The 12,802-nt window shown below is 37.2% G+C and overlaps 1 protein-coding gene across 1 annotated transcript; it reads left to right on the top strand.

Moving 5' to 3' along the window:
- Positions 1 to 1,676: 1,676 nt before the first annotated feature.
- Positions 1,677 to 11,671, top strand: IMPA1 (inositol monophosphatase 1). The gene is made up of 8 exons (XM_059862938.1): positions 1,677 to 2,041; positions 3,352 to 3,485; positions 5,368 to 5,472; positions 6,731 to 6,776; positions 6,921 to 7,029; positions 7,738 to 7,846; positions 9,280 to 9,431; positions 9,848 to 11,671. Exons 1-8 carry the CDS (start codon positions 1,979 to 1,981, stop codon positions 9,964 to 9,966), a joined length of 837 nt encoding a protein of 278 aa, XP_059718921.1. The 5' UTR covers positions 1,677 to 1,978; the 3' UTR covers positions 9,967 to 11,671.
- Positions 11,672 to 12,802: the final 1,131 nt, after the last annotated feature.

The following is a 12,802-nucleotide window of genomic DNA, read 5'->3' as shown; positions in this document are numbered from 1 at the left end:
GTGTTATAAATAAGAAGCTTGACTATGCCAATATTCAAGCAGCAATCAGTTTATTAATTAATATGGTAAAGTGTGAGCAACACAACGTTGGGTACAGTGGGGGCAGTTTCCCTCCAACTGCACGCCGATAGTTGGGGCTTACGGGTATTTATAGGGGTACTCATAAGCTTTCTCAGCAGTTTCTATTCCAATTTTTACTCATCAGCAGTTTCTGTTTTCCAATTTTTACTCATCAGCAGTTTCTGTTTTCCAATTTTTACATCACAATTCTATACACTACTATGATTTAGTTTTTCTCAGGATGCGTCCCAAAAAGGAGGATCCCCAGATGGTAGTAGTAGTTTCCAAAATATTGGTCCTGGTTCCCGCAAGAATAAAGACGAATCCCATCTGGTGAAGTCCAGCTCCCCAGATGTGGGTCCACCTTTTTAATTACAATGACTATAAATCTCATAACAGTGATGCCCAGCTTCCCTTGGTCGAAATTATAAGTCCTTGAGATGATGTTCATCTTCCTTTCTCAAGTTGTTTTTCTGTGTTTTGTTAAGGTGTGAGATAAGCATATTTCCTTTATATATATTCTAAAGCTATAGTTTCAAGGATACAAGCAATATTCTACAATTATACTTCAAAAGGTTATTATTGCAGCACTCTTTAAGGCCTGACTACAAGCAAAAAGCAACATCCTTAACACTTTAATTCAAATGCTCCTAAATCAGCCAAGGTTAATTGCAAACAAAAGATAGGTTCAAAGGCCTTCTTCCATGCTTTACTTTCCTCAGTTATTATTAGAATTCGCAACCATCCCATTGTCGGCCTCCACACATATCACAATCACAAATACACACATTGCCTGTATGTACCTGACACGAAACACAGCTTTGTATTTCACAGCTGTGCCTTGAGTTGCCACTAGGGCAATAGGGTAAGACAGGTTCTTTTGGTGTGGTAGGCATTTCATGATTATTTTAAGCATAAAGCAGATTGCACCTCTTGCCCTGTTTAGCCAGGTCACCATTTTACATAGGACAGTCAGTTACATCAGCTGCAACTTGTGAGAACAAGCCCTCAGTGTTTTGCCTTTACCTGATAAAAGAAAATAGGCTCAAAAGACCACAGGGGGGGAAAAGAAGAAACTGGTATCAGTCCGGCTTGGAAAGTTTTTTCCTCTATATGATTTTAATTCATTTTGAAGATGCATCAGTGGCACTGCAAATTGCTTTCAAAAACCGTTGAACTCTGTGTGAACTCGCCCTCCGTGAGGGTTCTGAGGCACTGACACACGTTTCCCAGAGATGACGTGGATGGCCCTCCCCTGGAATGGGCTCTGACAACCTGGACTAGTGCAAGGTATCCCTGCCACGGCAGAGGGGCTGCTTATGATCTTTAAAGCTCCTTCCAACCCAAACCATCCTTTCAATTCTACGATAAACTTCAATCGCGTGCTCCATGGGAGAATATTTAAGATATCTCCGCCCTGCCAAGTCTAATTATCAACAAGAAGTCGACATCAAAGCCTAATTTCAACACTTCCCCTGTAAATTTTGACAGCGCCGGCGCCGAGGCGGCCTTGCCCTGCCCCGGGCTCCCTCACGCGCAGGCGCGGGCGCCACCGAGCGGCGGCGGAGGAGGCGGGTCCGCGGCCTCGCGCGCGACGCCTGCGCCTGGGCGGGAGCGGCGGCGGCGGGGGCGGAGGCGGCGGCGAGTGCGGCGCGCGCCGGAGCCGCCATTTCGGACGCCGTGAGGGGGCCGCGCGTCCTGCAGCGCTCGGGACGCGTCCTGCAGCCCGGGGCGGGCTGGGGCGGGGCGTGCGCTCAGCCTGTTTCCTCGTTTGAACAGTTCTTAAGCCAGTGAAGGAAAGAACTTCGAATTTGTAAAAATAAAAAATAAAAAAAAAAAAAAAGAAGAAGAAGAAAATAAGCCTTAATAATTTTTGGCATTAATCTTTCCTTTTGCTAGGCTCTTTATCTCGGGAAAGATGGCAGATCCCTGGCAAGAATGTATGGATTATGCAGTTGGTTTAGCAAGGAAAGCTGGGGAGGTATGTATAAGCTCTTTATAAATAATAAGGTGATTTATTTGGTCTAATATCTATATAGTTTTTGAAGGAGGTTGATGTTGGAATTTCTTTTGGGTAGTGTTTTGTCAAAAACCTAAGTGGGCAGAATGGTTTGTGATGTTCAAGTGCAAGATTAGAGTGTCTTTTATGTTTGGAACTCAGTTAACTTAAGAAAACAACTTTGCACTTTTCCATGGCTTGGAGTCAGATTAAAGACTAAGGAGTAACTTTGAGTTTGATTCAAAAAATAAAATTCAGAATTGTGATAAACAAAAAGCATCTCGATTTTCACCTTTTAACTACTCCTGTCTGTGGTATTATTTTACCGCCTGAAAGCTGGTGACAGTCTTTTCTTGTGAACACCTCAATCAGCTTTGTACAGAGACTTGTTGATGGCACTCAGTACCAGATTGTGTTCTCTCTATCCTTGGAAGTGTCCAAGGCCAGGTTGGACGGAGCTCCAAGTTTGGTCTAGTGAAAGGTGTCCCTGCCCATGGCAGGAGAGCTGGAACTAGATGGTCTTTTAAGCTCCTTCCAACCCAAACCAATCTGTGATTGTTTCTCTTCATGAAGACTGCTTTGCTTCTCTAAATAAGACCCATCCCTTACACTGGTGATATTTTGCCGTATGAGGTGTAAGATGGCTTAGAACAAGAAGAAGTTTGTACATCTTGGCAAAGCCTCAGCGCAAGGGGTTACCTAATGTTTTGGTTCTTAGTAGTTCTTAGTGCATTTGGAGGCTGTGGCAGGCAGACAAGAGGGCGCATGTAATAATTCTGTCCCCTGGAGCTGCAAAGTCTGTGGAACATTGTCTCTGCAACGACCTCATTAAAGTCTTCCCTTAGAAAATCTTTGAGTTATAGTAAAATAATTCTGTGGGCTGTGAGGCATGGGTTCTTGATTGAGCTGATACTGATGGTTTTAAAATCATAAATGCAGGGTCTGGCTGAAAACAGCTGACTGGAGCTCAGTGATAGGCGTTTTATTCAACTCTGATATTTAAATTTGTGAATCTAAAACTTGTCCTTACAAAATGGACTCCATTTTCATCTACCTGGAGATCTCATTTTGTGCTTAGATTTAAAGCCATGTAAAACTTTGTACTGAATAGGGACTAGAGATGCAAGTCCCAGCACCTGCTGTTAAATCCAGGTTATGTCATTGCATGTGTTTTGTGTGTGCAGTACAGAAAATGACTGTAAAAATTATGCTTAAGTTTTTTTGAAAATTAATATTTTCCATAATAATGAAACAGTGAGAGATTTTTTTTCTATTTGTTTTTGTTTCTACAGATAATCCGTGGAGCACTCAAAGAAGAAATATCTGTTATGACTAAAAGTTCACCTGTAGATTTAGTGACAGAAACTGATCAAAAAGTAGAAAACTTCATTATTTCTTTGATAAAAGAAAAGTATCCTTCTCACAGGTATGGCTTGTTGTATGCTTTTGGCAGAAAAAAAAAGGGAAGTTTATGATTTTGTTGGTGAAGTTTTATTACAACTGGCATGGTGGCAAGCTGTAGCATTAGCTTCAACAAATTAAGTATTTTAGAGTAATAGTGGCTTGAAGTTTTGCCCAGGGCTGTAGGTATCTCCAGGTCTACTGACATGAGACAAAACTTAGGCTGAAAGTCACTTCCACTTGAGAAACTTCCTGGTTACGGTGTTGGAAAGTCAAAGGTGGCCCCAGGAGACCTGGAAGCCAAATTTCTTGTCTGCCTTTGAAACTGGTGTGCCTTTGCTGTCTGGGTTGGATGGGTCCTTTGGAACTGAGTGTGCCTTTGGCAGATCTCATACAGTTTTACAACATAAAACATCCTTAAAAGAAGACAGGGTCTTCTTCTTCAGCATAACAGAAAGACTGTCATACAAAGTACTGGTTTTCTTAATTGCTCTTCCCCTTTTTTCCCCTTCTTCCATCCCTCTCTATATCACTGTCCCTCACCCCTTGAGAAATATATTCTTGGAGGGTAGTCTGTATTTTGCTTGCATGGGTCTGTCTTTAGCATTTTGACATAATGGCTCAAGTTCAATACAGTTTCCTTAAAGTCAGTTTGCTATTTTTTTCTTTCATTTTCTTGGAGATGTTGTTATAGTAGCTGTGTATGTGAAATGTAAGAAATCTATATAGAGCTGGAACAGCTGAGGTTGTGCAAAAGTTCAGTAACCAAATTAGTGTAAGCAAACAGACTTGTGCAATGACCTTGAAATAACAGTTTCTGTGACATTGATAAGTGTTTCAGAATATTTTAACCTCTTTTTATTTTAGGTAACCAATGTCGCGTTAGACATAATGGTGCTGAACTTTCTAGTGAATTACTCATCCACCTATATTCAGTCTCGTTTTTCTGAAGGTCTGCTGCTTTTTGGAAACATGCTGTTTCTCTCTGATTAGTCATCTTCACTTCTGTAGTTAATCATAAAACTCCCAGTCAATATTAAAGAGACCTCATCTGTTTCCTCACAGCAATTATTTTACGTGGTTTTGGAGGAAAGCATGTGTTTCCTGCAAACTTTTCTTCGGTTGAGTAATGTGTGATAAATTGTGACAACCCGCAAAAGACCTCAAAGAGAATTCCTCCCACTTGGACTCATGCTAATAATTTTGCAGTCTAAAACACTTTCCTGAGCAGCAAAACTTGTGGAATTTGGGGTGCTGTGTCCTGTGGTTTAGTACTGTGGCTGAGCATGCACTCACCCATCTACTTCGGGAACTCTGGTTTGAATTTCATCCCTTTACTATGTTACCACTTTGTCATGCTTTTAAAACTAAAGTTTTGAGATTAACAGCTTTCTGTCATATTTGGGTTGAAGTCAGTTTTCAAATTTAACAGTTTCTGCAATGTTCTAACCGGGTACATAAGACCACAGAGGCCTTCTTTACTAAAAACACAAGCTACAAAATAATGTTGTATAGCACAAATAAGCTGAAAGGTGTAAATAGCTATAGGTATTTTGAACAAAATTTGATGATGCTGTTACTGGAAAAATGTTACAAAAACGTCAGTGTTCTGAATGCTAAATTATGGTATTATTCTAGTATACTGTGAATGCTAAATGCTGGTATTTTTTCTATGTTGAAACATAAAATTCTTTTCATGTTATATTGTGCTTATCCTTGACATCATAAATTTGAATGCAAGCTTGGTCAGACATGGTTGGTGCTTTCTGGATATTTCTCAGCTTTTTGCATATGATCACTGGTGGTACTCAAAGCTTCATCTCACTTTTAAGAATTTCAGTGTCAAGGACAATGTTGTAATCCAGACATTTTAAATATTTTCTGTCTTTAAATGTGTTTCTCTGTAGCTTTATCGGAGAAGAATCTGTTGCAGCTGGAGAGGGCAGCATTCTGACAGATAACCCCACATGGATTATAGACCCTATTGATGGTACTACCAACTTTGTACACAGGTCCACCTTTCATTTTTTTTTATGTTAGCAACATCAACTGATTAACCTTTTTCTTTCTCCAGTTCCATGAAAGTAAGGTTGTTTTTAATTTTTAAACTGTTTTAAAAGAAATACTATGAACTTGTTAATAGTTACAAATTGCTGCTTGTTGAGAGCCATTGGGCAGTCTTTGCAAGCATTTTAATATTCCTGTGAGTATTGTAATAGTCCTGCTCTGTTACGTACATCGCTTGTTCCATACAAGGCCTGTATTACATAGCAGGGGTCAGCAGCCTTTGGCATGGATTTCAAAGATAGGTGAGAGATTTCAACAGAAACAGGATTCAGAATAAGAAGTTGCAGCATCTTCAGAAAGGGAATAACAGCTTCAGATGCTGATTTCTAAGAAATTTCAAATCCATTCAGATCTAGGATCCCCAACTATGAAAGAAAGCAGCATATCACCAGTAGTTATCAATGGTATTTCACACCAAGATGAGGATGGGACTTACAGAGTAATGCTGATAACCTATTAATGACATCTTTTAAATGTGATAGATTTTGGGCCCAGTGAACTTTCTGAGTCTGCTTGATTTTAGTTTTGAAATGACTGCTGCTGTGTGCACAATGGCTTTCAAGCACCTTCTGAATCATGCTGAATAACATGTTCAGAAAGTTACAGGGAAATAACCCATTCTGCTGAATCTACAGGCTTAAAAGTTGGTATTTTTTGCAGAAAGAATAAAAGCAAATGTCTAGGAATTGAAAAAAAAAAGTAAAAATTAATTCATTGGTTGATTGTTTTGAGCTTAGACTGAGATGCAGTCCACCACGTCCCATGTCCCGTGGTCTTCACTCTTCCTGCATTCTTCAGTATTTGTTTTTTTCTTGGCTTTGGTGGAGAAAGGGGAGGTGGTGGGAGAGGTAACTTGGTTCTTTTTATGAGACCATTTTGGCCAGCTTGTTCCTTCTGAGAAAGGTTAGTAGCATAGAGGCTTGTTTGCATTCTTTGTAGAAAACAGTCTCTAGGCTAGGAGCATCTGTAACAGCAATGACAGCCCCAGTAGGTAGAAAAGTTTGTGTTTCAAGTGGTAATCAGTATTGTTGGCTCTATTGTGCTAAATTGTGTGAATTACAGAAAACTTGGTTTTGTATAGTCCAAGTTTGGTTTTGAAATATACAGTACGTTTAACTGAACACTGTCTTTATTAAGAGTAAGCATGGTAATAAAAGAAATTTAATATCTCACTATAAAATAGTGAAATGTTTTGTTTTGTAGGTTTCCATTTGTGGCAGTTTCAATTGGCTTTGTTGTAAACAAAAAGGTATACTTTTTTATTACTTAATGTATAATAAAATTCAAATTAATTGCTTGCTTCTAGTTACAACTAAGTTCTGTAATTTCCTATTTCACAGGAAATAGGAATAAAGGGAAAAACCCCACAATGAATTTTTCCTTTTTCTTGCAGATAGAGTTTGGAATTGTGTATAGTTGTATAGAAGACAAGATGTATACTGCCAGAAAAGGAAAAGGTGCATTTTGCAATGGTCAGAAACTTCAAGTATCGGGCCAAGAAGGTAAGCTGAACTGAGTAGCTTCTTTATGGTAATTACCAGATTGCAAGTGTGGCAGGAGAAATTTGGGACCTAGATATATTAGTATGTTTTAGCTCATAGTTTAGTTTTGCAAGACTTTCTTTGGCCATGGGCTGTTTAGTTTTAAGAAACACCTTTTGTTTTCTCTTTAATGCATATGATGTGATCTGTGCAAAATCAGGACTCAGCAATTGAAGATTTTATTTCCCATGTATTGTGGTTTTGTTAGTTTGTTTCTTTGTCTTTAATTCCCTGTATGTCTGCAATCTGTTTGAGATGTTTCTTTAGAGTGAAACAAATCTGCCAAACAATTCAGCTTCTCCCAGGTTGGTTTAAGTCAGTACCACTCTTCTATGCTTACAACCCTACATCAAGTAAAATCCATGCTTCAAATGACATCTTCAAGTATCGCAAGACTGTTTTAATTTTTATAGCGACAGAATTCTGTTTAGTACTGGCATTGATTAGTGTATATGCACAGTTGGAACAGATCATGTTTCTTTAATTGTATTTTTTTTCCTGCAATTTTCCAAACAGCATGAAATTTTTATATGTTTGATATATGTACTATTTTATTAAGATACTCATACGTTGATCTTGTAAGAAAGCAAAGAATGAAAGTAACTCTGCTAGTTACTGTGACTATTTAAGTTGTGCTGTTGGAAGAGTGAGGTTTTGTTTCTTTTCCAGACATTACAAAATCCCTGTTAGTAACAGAATTGGGGTCAAATCGTGATCCAGAGGCTATAAAAATAATTCTTTCTAATATGGAAAGACTTCTCAGTATTCCTATTCATGGGTAAGATACTTCCTATTTTTATAAATATTTATGTTTACTCACAGTGGTTAATATTGTAAATACAATAATTTTTAGAAACTTTGGTTGCATTATATTTGACGCCTTAAATATGAAATATGATTTAAATGTTTCTATCTAGTAGCTTCCACAGAGAAACTGTATTTAACTTTTTCAAGCTGAGGCATGCAGCAGAGAATGCTAACAATCAGTGTTGAGAAGCAAAGCATGTTTGGGCTTGCAGGACTACAAAGTGTTGTATTTAGTAGTTAAAAAAATTAAATACAGTTTTGTGCTTTTTTTTCCCCCTAGATAAAACTGGAAGCTATATTACATTTCTTAGTTTCCTTCCCTTGTAGTAATGAAAATAATTATATACATATATATATAAAAGACAAAAGTTGATCTCCCTTTCCTCTTTCAAAACCATACAGTTTTAATTTGTCTGAGTAGTTTAAATTTTCCATAAACTGCTCCTATTTTGGTTGCATTCCCTGCTTTTTCTCCTCCAGATAAGCCAGTGTGCATTTCCACAAACCATTTTGTTTAAAGTTGATTTCCCTAGACAGTTTTTCGTTACTCAATTGTATTCATGTTTCTGATCTAACAAGTTTTATGTTGAGATTCTCAGGATTCTTGTTTTGACACTTAACATGTAGGTTTTTTCCTACTTTCAAAAAGTCTTCTGATGTTGTTAAAGAATTTATGCTAAGATGTAAGTAGGAAACACATTTTAGATGTGTTGTGAGTTCAGCATAGCAAGTAAGTGTGACTTGTACAAAAAACTGCAATTACTTCAATTAACAGTAAACTTTATGTTAAGTTGTAACTGATAGCAGCTAAACTATTGGAAGAAGCAACTTAACTCCAGTCTCAAACTATTGTTTACAAATAAAATGCCTGAGTTTCCAAAAGAAACTGGAATTTGTGACACGAGGGTTTGGTGAAGTTATGCAGACCAAATTTATGCTGTGTAATTTATTTTTTATGATTACTGTTAGAGGGTTTGGAAAGTCAGAGGAGTTTACTGAGCATCACCAGAGAAACTGAAAAAAAAGTTTCCAGCACTGAAAAGTGTGCACTCTCCTTTAATTCTGGTATTCAAAGAGCAGAATAGATTGTTACTGTTTTATGGGAAATTATCTTCCATAATATGTTTTAGTTTAAGAAATCATTTACGATGTGTTTAAACAAAAATTTATTAACAGAATTTGTAAACGTAATTTCTACAAATTTGCTGTATTTGGAAAACTCTTCAAGTAACACTTCATTACTTCATTTCCATTTTTTATGTTTCACTGCAGCACTTCATAATGCTTGCTCCAGTTCAGTTCACTTCCATCATGACTTTTGTGTTCTCTGCATTTTCTGTTACAGACACTGTAACTTTTCTGTAAACTCTTCTCAATTAAAACAACATCTTGTATCTCCTTTAGGATTAGAGCTGTTGGTACAGCAGCTGTGAACATGTGCCTTGTGGCAACGGGTGGAGCTGATGCCTATTACGAAATGGGGATTCACTGCTGGGATATGGCAGGAGCTGGAATCATTATTACTGAAGCCGGTGGAGTACTGCTGGATGTAACAGGTAAACACATGGGCCTGCATAATACTCTCTTGTCCTTTTAAATGGCTAATAGGGAGCAAAATGTAGCTGAAACAAGAAGGCAAGTTCTTTTCAGTCCTCTTTCTAAACTGAGCAGTTCCAACTGTTAAAAGATGAAGAACAGGTTAATTATATGTTCTTAAGCAAGAAGACATCTTTTACTCCCTTGGCTGGACTCCTGGAAAAGTGGAAAAAGACAGTAAAGATACATTGAAGAGAATTGAAATGCAGCTCATACAAGATACCTGTTGTGTTAAATGCATTTTTATCTAGAAGAAAAATTTGGTCCTAAATAATAATGTATAATTTACACTCAAATTTTTTCAGTGCTTATTTTCATACCAACTTTTAATTTTCTTCATAACTAAAATGGTTGCTTTGTTTGCTTTGCATTCTAGGTGGACCATTTGATTTGATGTCTCGAAGAATAATTGCAGCAAGTAGTCGAGCTATTGGAGAGAGAATAGCCAAAGCACTTCAAGTAATTCCTCTGAGAAGAGATGATGCAACCAACTGAAGACCAAAGCTGCACCATAAATGTCCTTATCTAATGTTGTCTCCTTTTCCCACATGGTGGTCGTTCTACCTTGAATAGATGGTAATCTTTCAGTACTGGTGTGGCTGCTAAGTAGAGCTTTGAGACTGAACAACATTCTAAATAAGCTTTAACTGTTGAGTATTTTATTTAACATCACAATTAGATAAAAACCTAGAAAAATAAGTAAATATATGCAACTAGTATTTTTAAGTCTTATACTATACTGGAACACATAGCAAGAGACTCTTTGATGTATAGATAAGTAAAGATCACTAGTTCTGTAAGTGACAGAAACAAAACCCACAGCTCTCATAACACCGCGTCATCACATCTTATCCTGAACCCAAAAAAAGAAGGCATTACTGTTTATCCAGTCTTTCTCTGTCTGGTCTCCAGTGTATCCATTTCCTTACCTCATTGCAGTTTTTGTAGAGGTGGTTGACACATTTCCAAACCTGTTGGTTGCTTGTAGTTTTGGCTACAATTTAAAGCCTTTATTACTTACATGTCATTGATTTTGTAGTCATCATTCTACCTTTCCAATAGTAGAGCACACAATGTCTTCTTTAGCCTCATATGTGGCCAGTACACTTGAAAATCCATTACAATTTTGAAACTAATAGTTATTGTGCCAGAAAATATGTTCATCTTCCACAATTAAGTTCTGAGCACACCTATCACCAAATGTACTTACTTGAAATTAAGATGCAGTATGATTATAATTTTGTTAATTTTGATTGGGTTTTTTCATGGATGAGTTTGTTTCAAAGTCTAAGGAATCATTAAAGCCAAGAGAGTTTTCAGTACTTCAGCTGGCAAAAAAATAAGCCCATAGTCCATATTTTTTACATAATTTCCTAATTTTTTTGTAAACTACAAAAGCAGTGACCAACCAGGACTAGGTTTCCATTGTGATTTACAGAATGTTCTCAGAGGAAGATATTTCCGTTGTGTTTTACAGAATGTACACAGAGGAAGATATATACCTGAACCTAAAGGATAGTGATTTAGTTCTAGGTATCAGTTGTTGTAAACTTCGAAAATTTTACTGGTTCTTTGCATTTTTGTATTTAAAATTGTTAAAAGCATCAGTGCACTGTTCAGATAATTAATGCACTTTATAAAAGGATGTCACATTGGTTTTTAGACTGGTATTTTTTTGTGTGTGTGTTGAAAAGAAAGTTGTCTCACTGGTTGTTTAGTTAAGAAGCAGCAGTGTTCTGGAAAACTTGACTTTATGTACTGCTGTCCCACTATTTTTGCTTTGGAAAATGGTATATTGAAGTTTCATGAGATTGCATATTATAAATGTCAGGTTCTTACAGCAGTTGATTTTTGCAGATTTTTCAGAAACACTTAATTTTAAGATGTATCTAATGCCAGATGATTAATCTTAACAAGGTCAGCCTCCTATTTAAAGGTCTTCCCAAAAAAAGCCAGACTTAAAATTACTTTACTTTTTAAATTCCTGTTGACAAGGATGTAAACCTTTTGAGCATTTCACTGTAATTTTATTGCTGTAAACAATGTATGTGGGATCATGGTTATTTTTGTAATGCCTTCTGTACCATTTCTGTGGCTTTTGTATAACAAAATCTGTATAACTTTATTTGTGAAATGGCGATATGTCTAAAAAGTACTTAAGATGGCAGAACACGTCAGAAATAAATACACTTTAGCAGCAGTGGCTTTAGCAGTGCTTCCTTTCTTAGCATTCATCAGGTCCAGTGCTGTGACCCATCAAGTTGGATCTGTGGGCCTCAAACTGTTGGAGTTGAACACCGCTTCTTCTTGGCCTCTGATGTGCTCAGATCATAAAATGTTGTGCCTTTAGATGCAGGATTATGTGTGCACCTGCAGTTGGGTTTTGGAGTGCATATTTCAACTTATTCCAATGAGATCATGGTTCATTAATCATCTCCAACCTCAAACTTTGGACTCAAACTTCATGGGTTATCTTGCCAGTCATTTGTGTTGGAGGTCCATCAGCTGGTTGAAACATGTGGCTTTCTCATTGTTAGGCTTCCCAATAATGTTATATGAGGAAAAACTTGTTATGGTTCTTATCTTGGCCTTATTCACTCTATTTCTGTTGGAAACTAGCCATTTTGCTAAGCATTATCTTCTCAGATACCTCTTCAATATACACCCACTTTTGTCATGGGAAAGACACTGAAATGTAATTATTAAGTTTGAATATACTTTGTTTCTGATCTAGCCTGCAATTTTGACAAATTTTTGTAATAAAACAGCAGTCAGGATTTCTGTGTATTCAAAATGCTTTTGAGAGTTTATATATGAGGTAGTCCCTGAATATTCCAAACTACAAGAAGTGTGGTTTTTGTTGCTTTGAAAGATGGAGTGGTAGAATTAATCCTCTTAGATATTTTAAAAATAATTTTAAGATACAATTATATGTTTACAAGATACCTTTTGCTGGGCAATGAGACAATTGGATAGGAGGGGCAGTTACGACAGATTGAACAGACAAACTGTCAAGGTCATGAATATTCCTCATGCAGGATCGAGTATACAAGGAACTTTGTTGAATAGGTTTTCCGTGAATAATGCAGGACTTCCGCTGGGAAGTTCCACTGTGGTTTGAACATCAGCTCTGAATGAAGAACACTCAAAATTTACAGGTGCAAAAAGATCAAGTGGACAGAGTCAGCTACTGGAGTGAGTGAAAAAAATTTTAAAAAACTACTACTAGAAATTAAAGGACTGTATGAGGAAATTTAACCAGTCCCTTCACCTTTACTTTGTGAATTTAAATGTCACTACATTGTCACTACAGTTACTACAGAGCCTACTA

Source organism: Haemorhous mexicanus, chromosome 1 (assembly GCF_027477595.1).
Source record: "Haemorhous mexicanus isolate bHaeMex1 chromosome 1, bHaeMex1.pri, whole genome shotgun sequence".
In the NCBI taxonomy this organism is placed as follows: Eukaryota; Metazoa; Chordata; class Aves; order Passeriformes; family Fringillidae; genus Haemorhous; species Haemorhous mexicanus.
Note: the sequence above shows the minus strand (reverse complement) of the source record. Positions and strands in the feature narration are given on the sequence as shown.

Coding starts and splice junctions, on each gene's coding strand:
- IMPA1 (XM_059862938.1), top strand. CDS start 1,979: ATGGCAGATCCCTGGCAAGAATGTATGGATTATGCAGTTGGTTTAGCA. Junction 5,473..6,730: donor ACTACCAACTTTGTACACAG/GTCCACCTTTCA, acceptor TTTGTTTTGTAG/GTTTCCATTTGTGGCAGTTT. Junction 9,432..9,847: donor AGTACTGCTGGATGTAACAG/GTAAACACATGG, acceptor TTTGCATTCTAG/GTGGACCATTTGATTTGATG.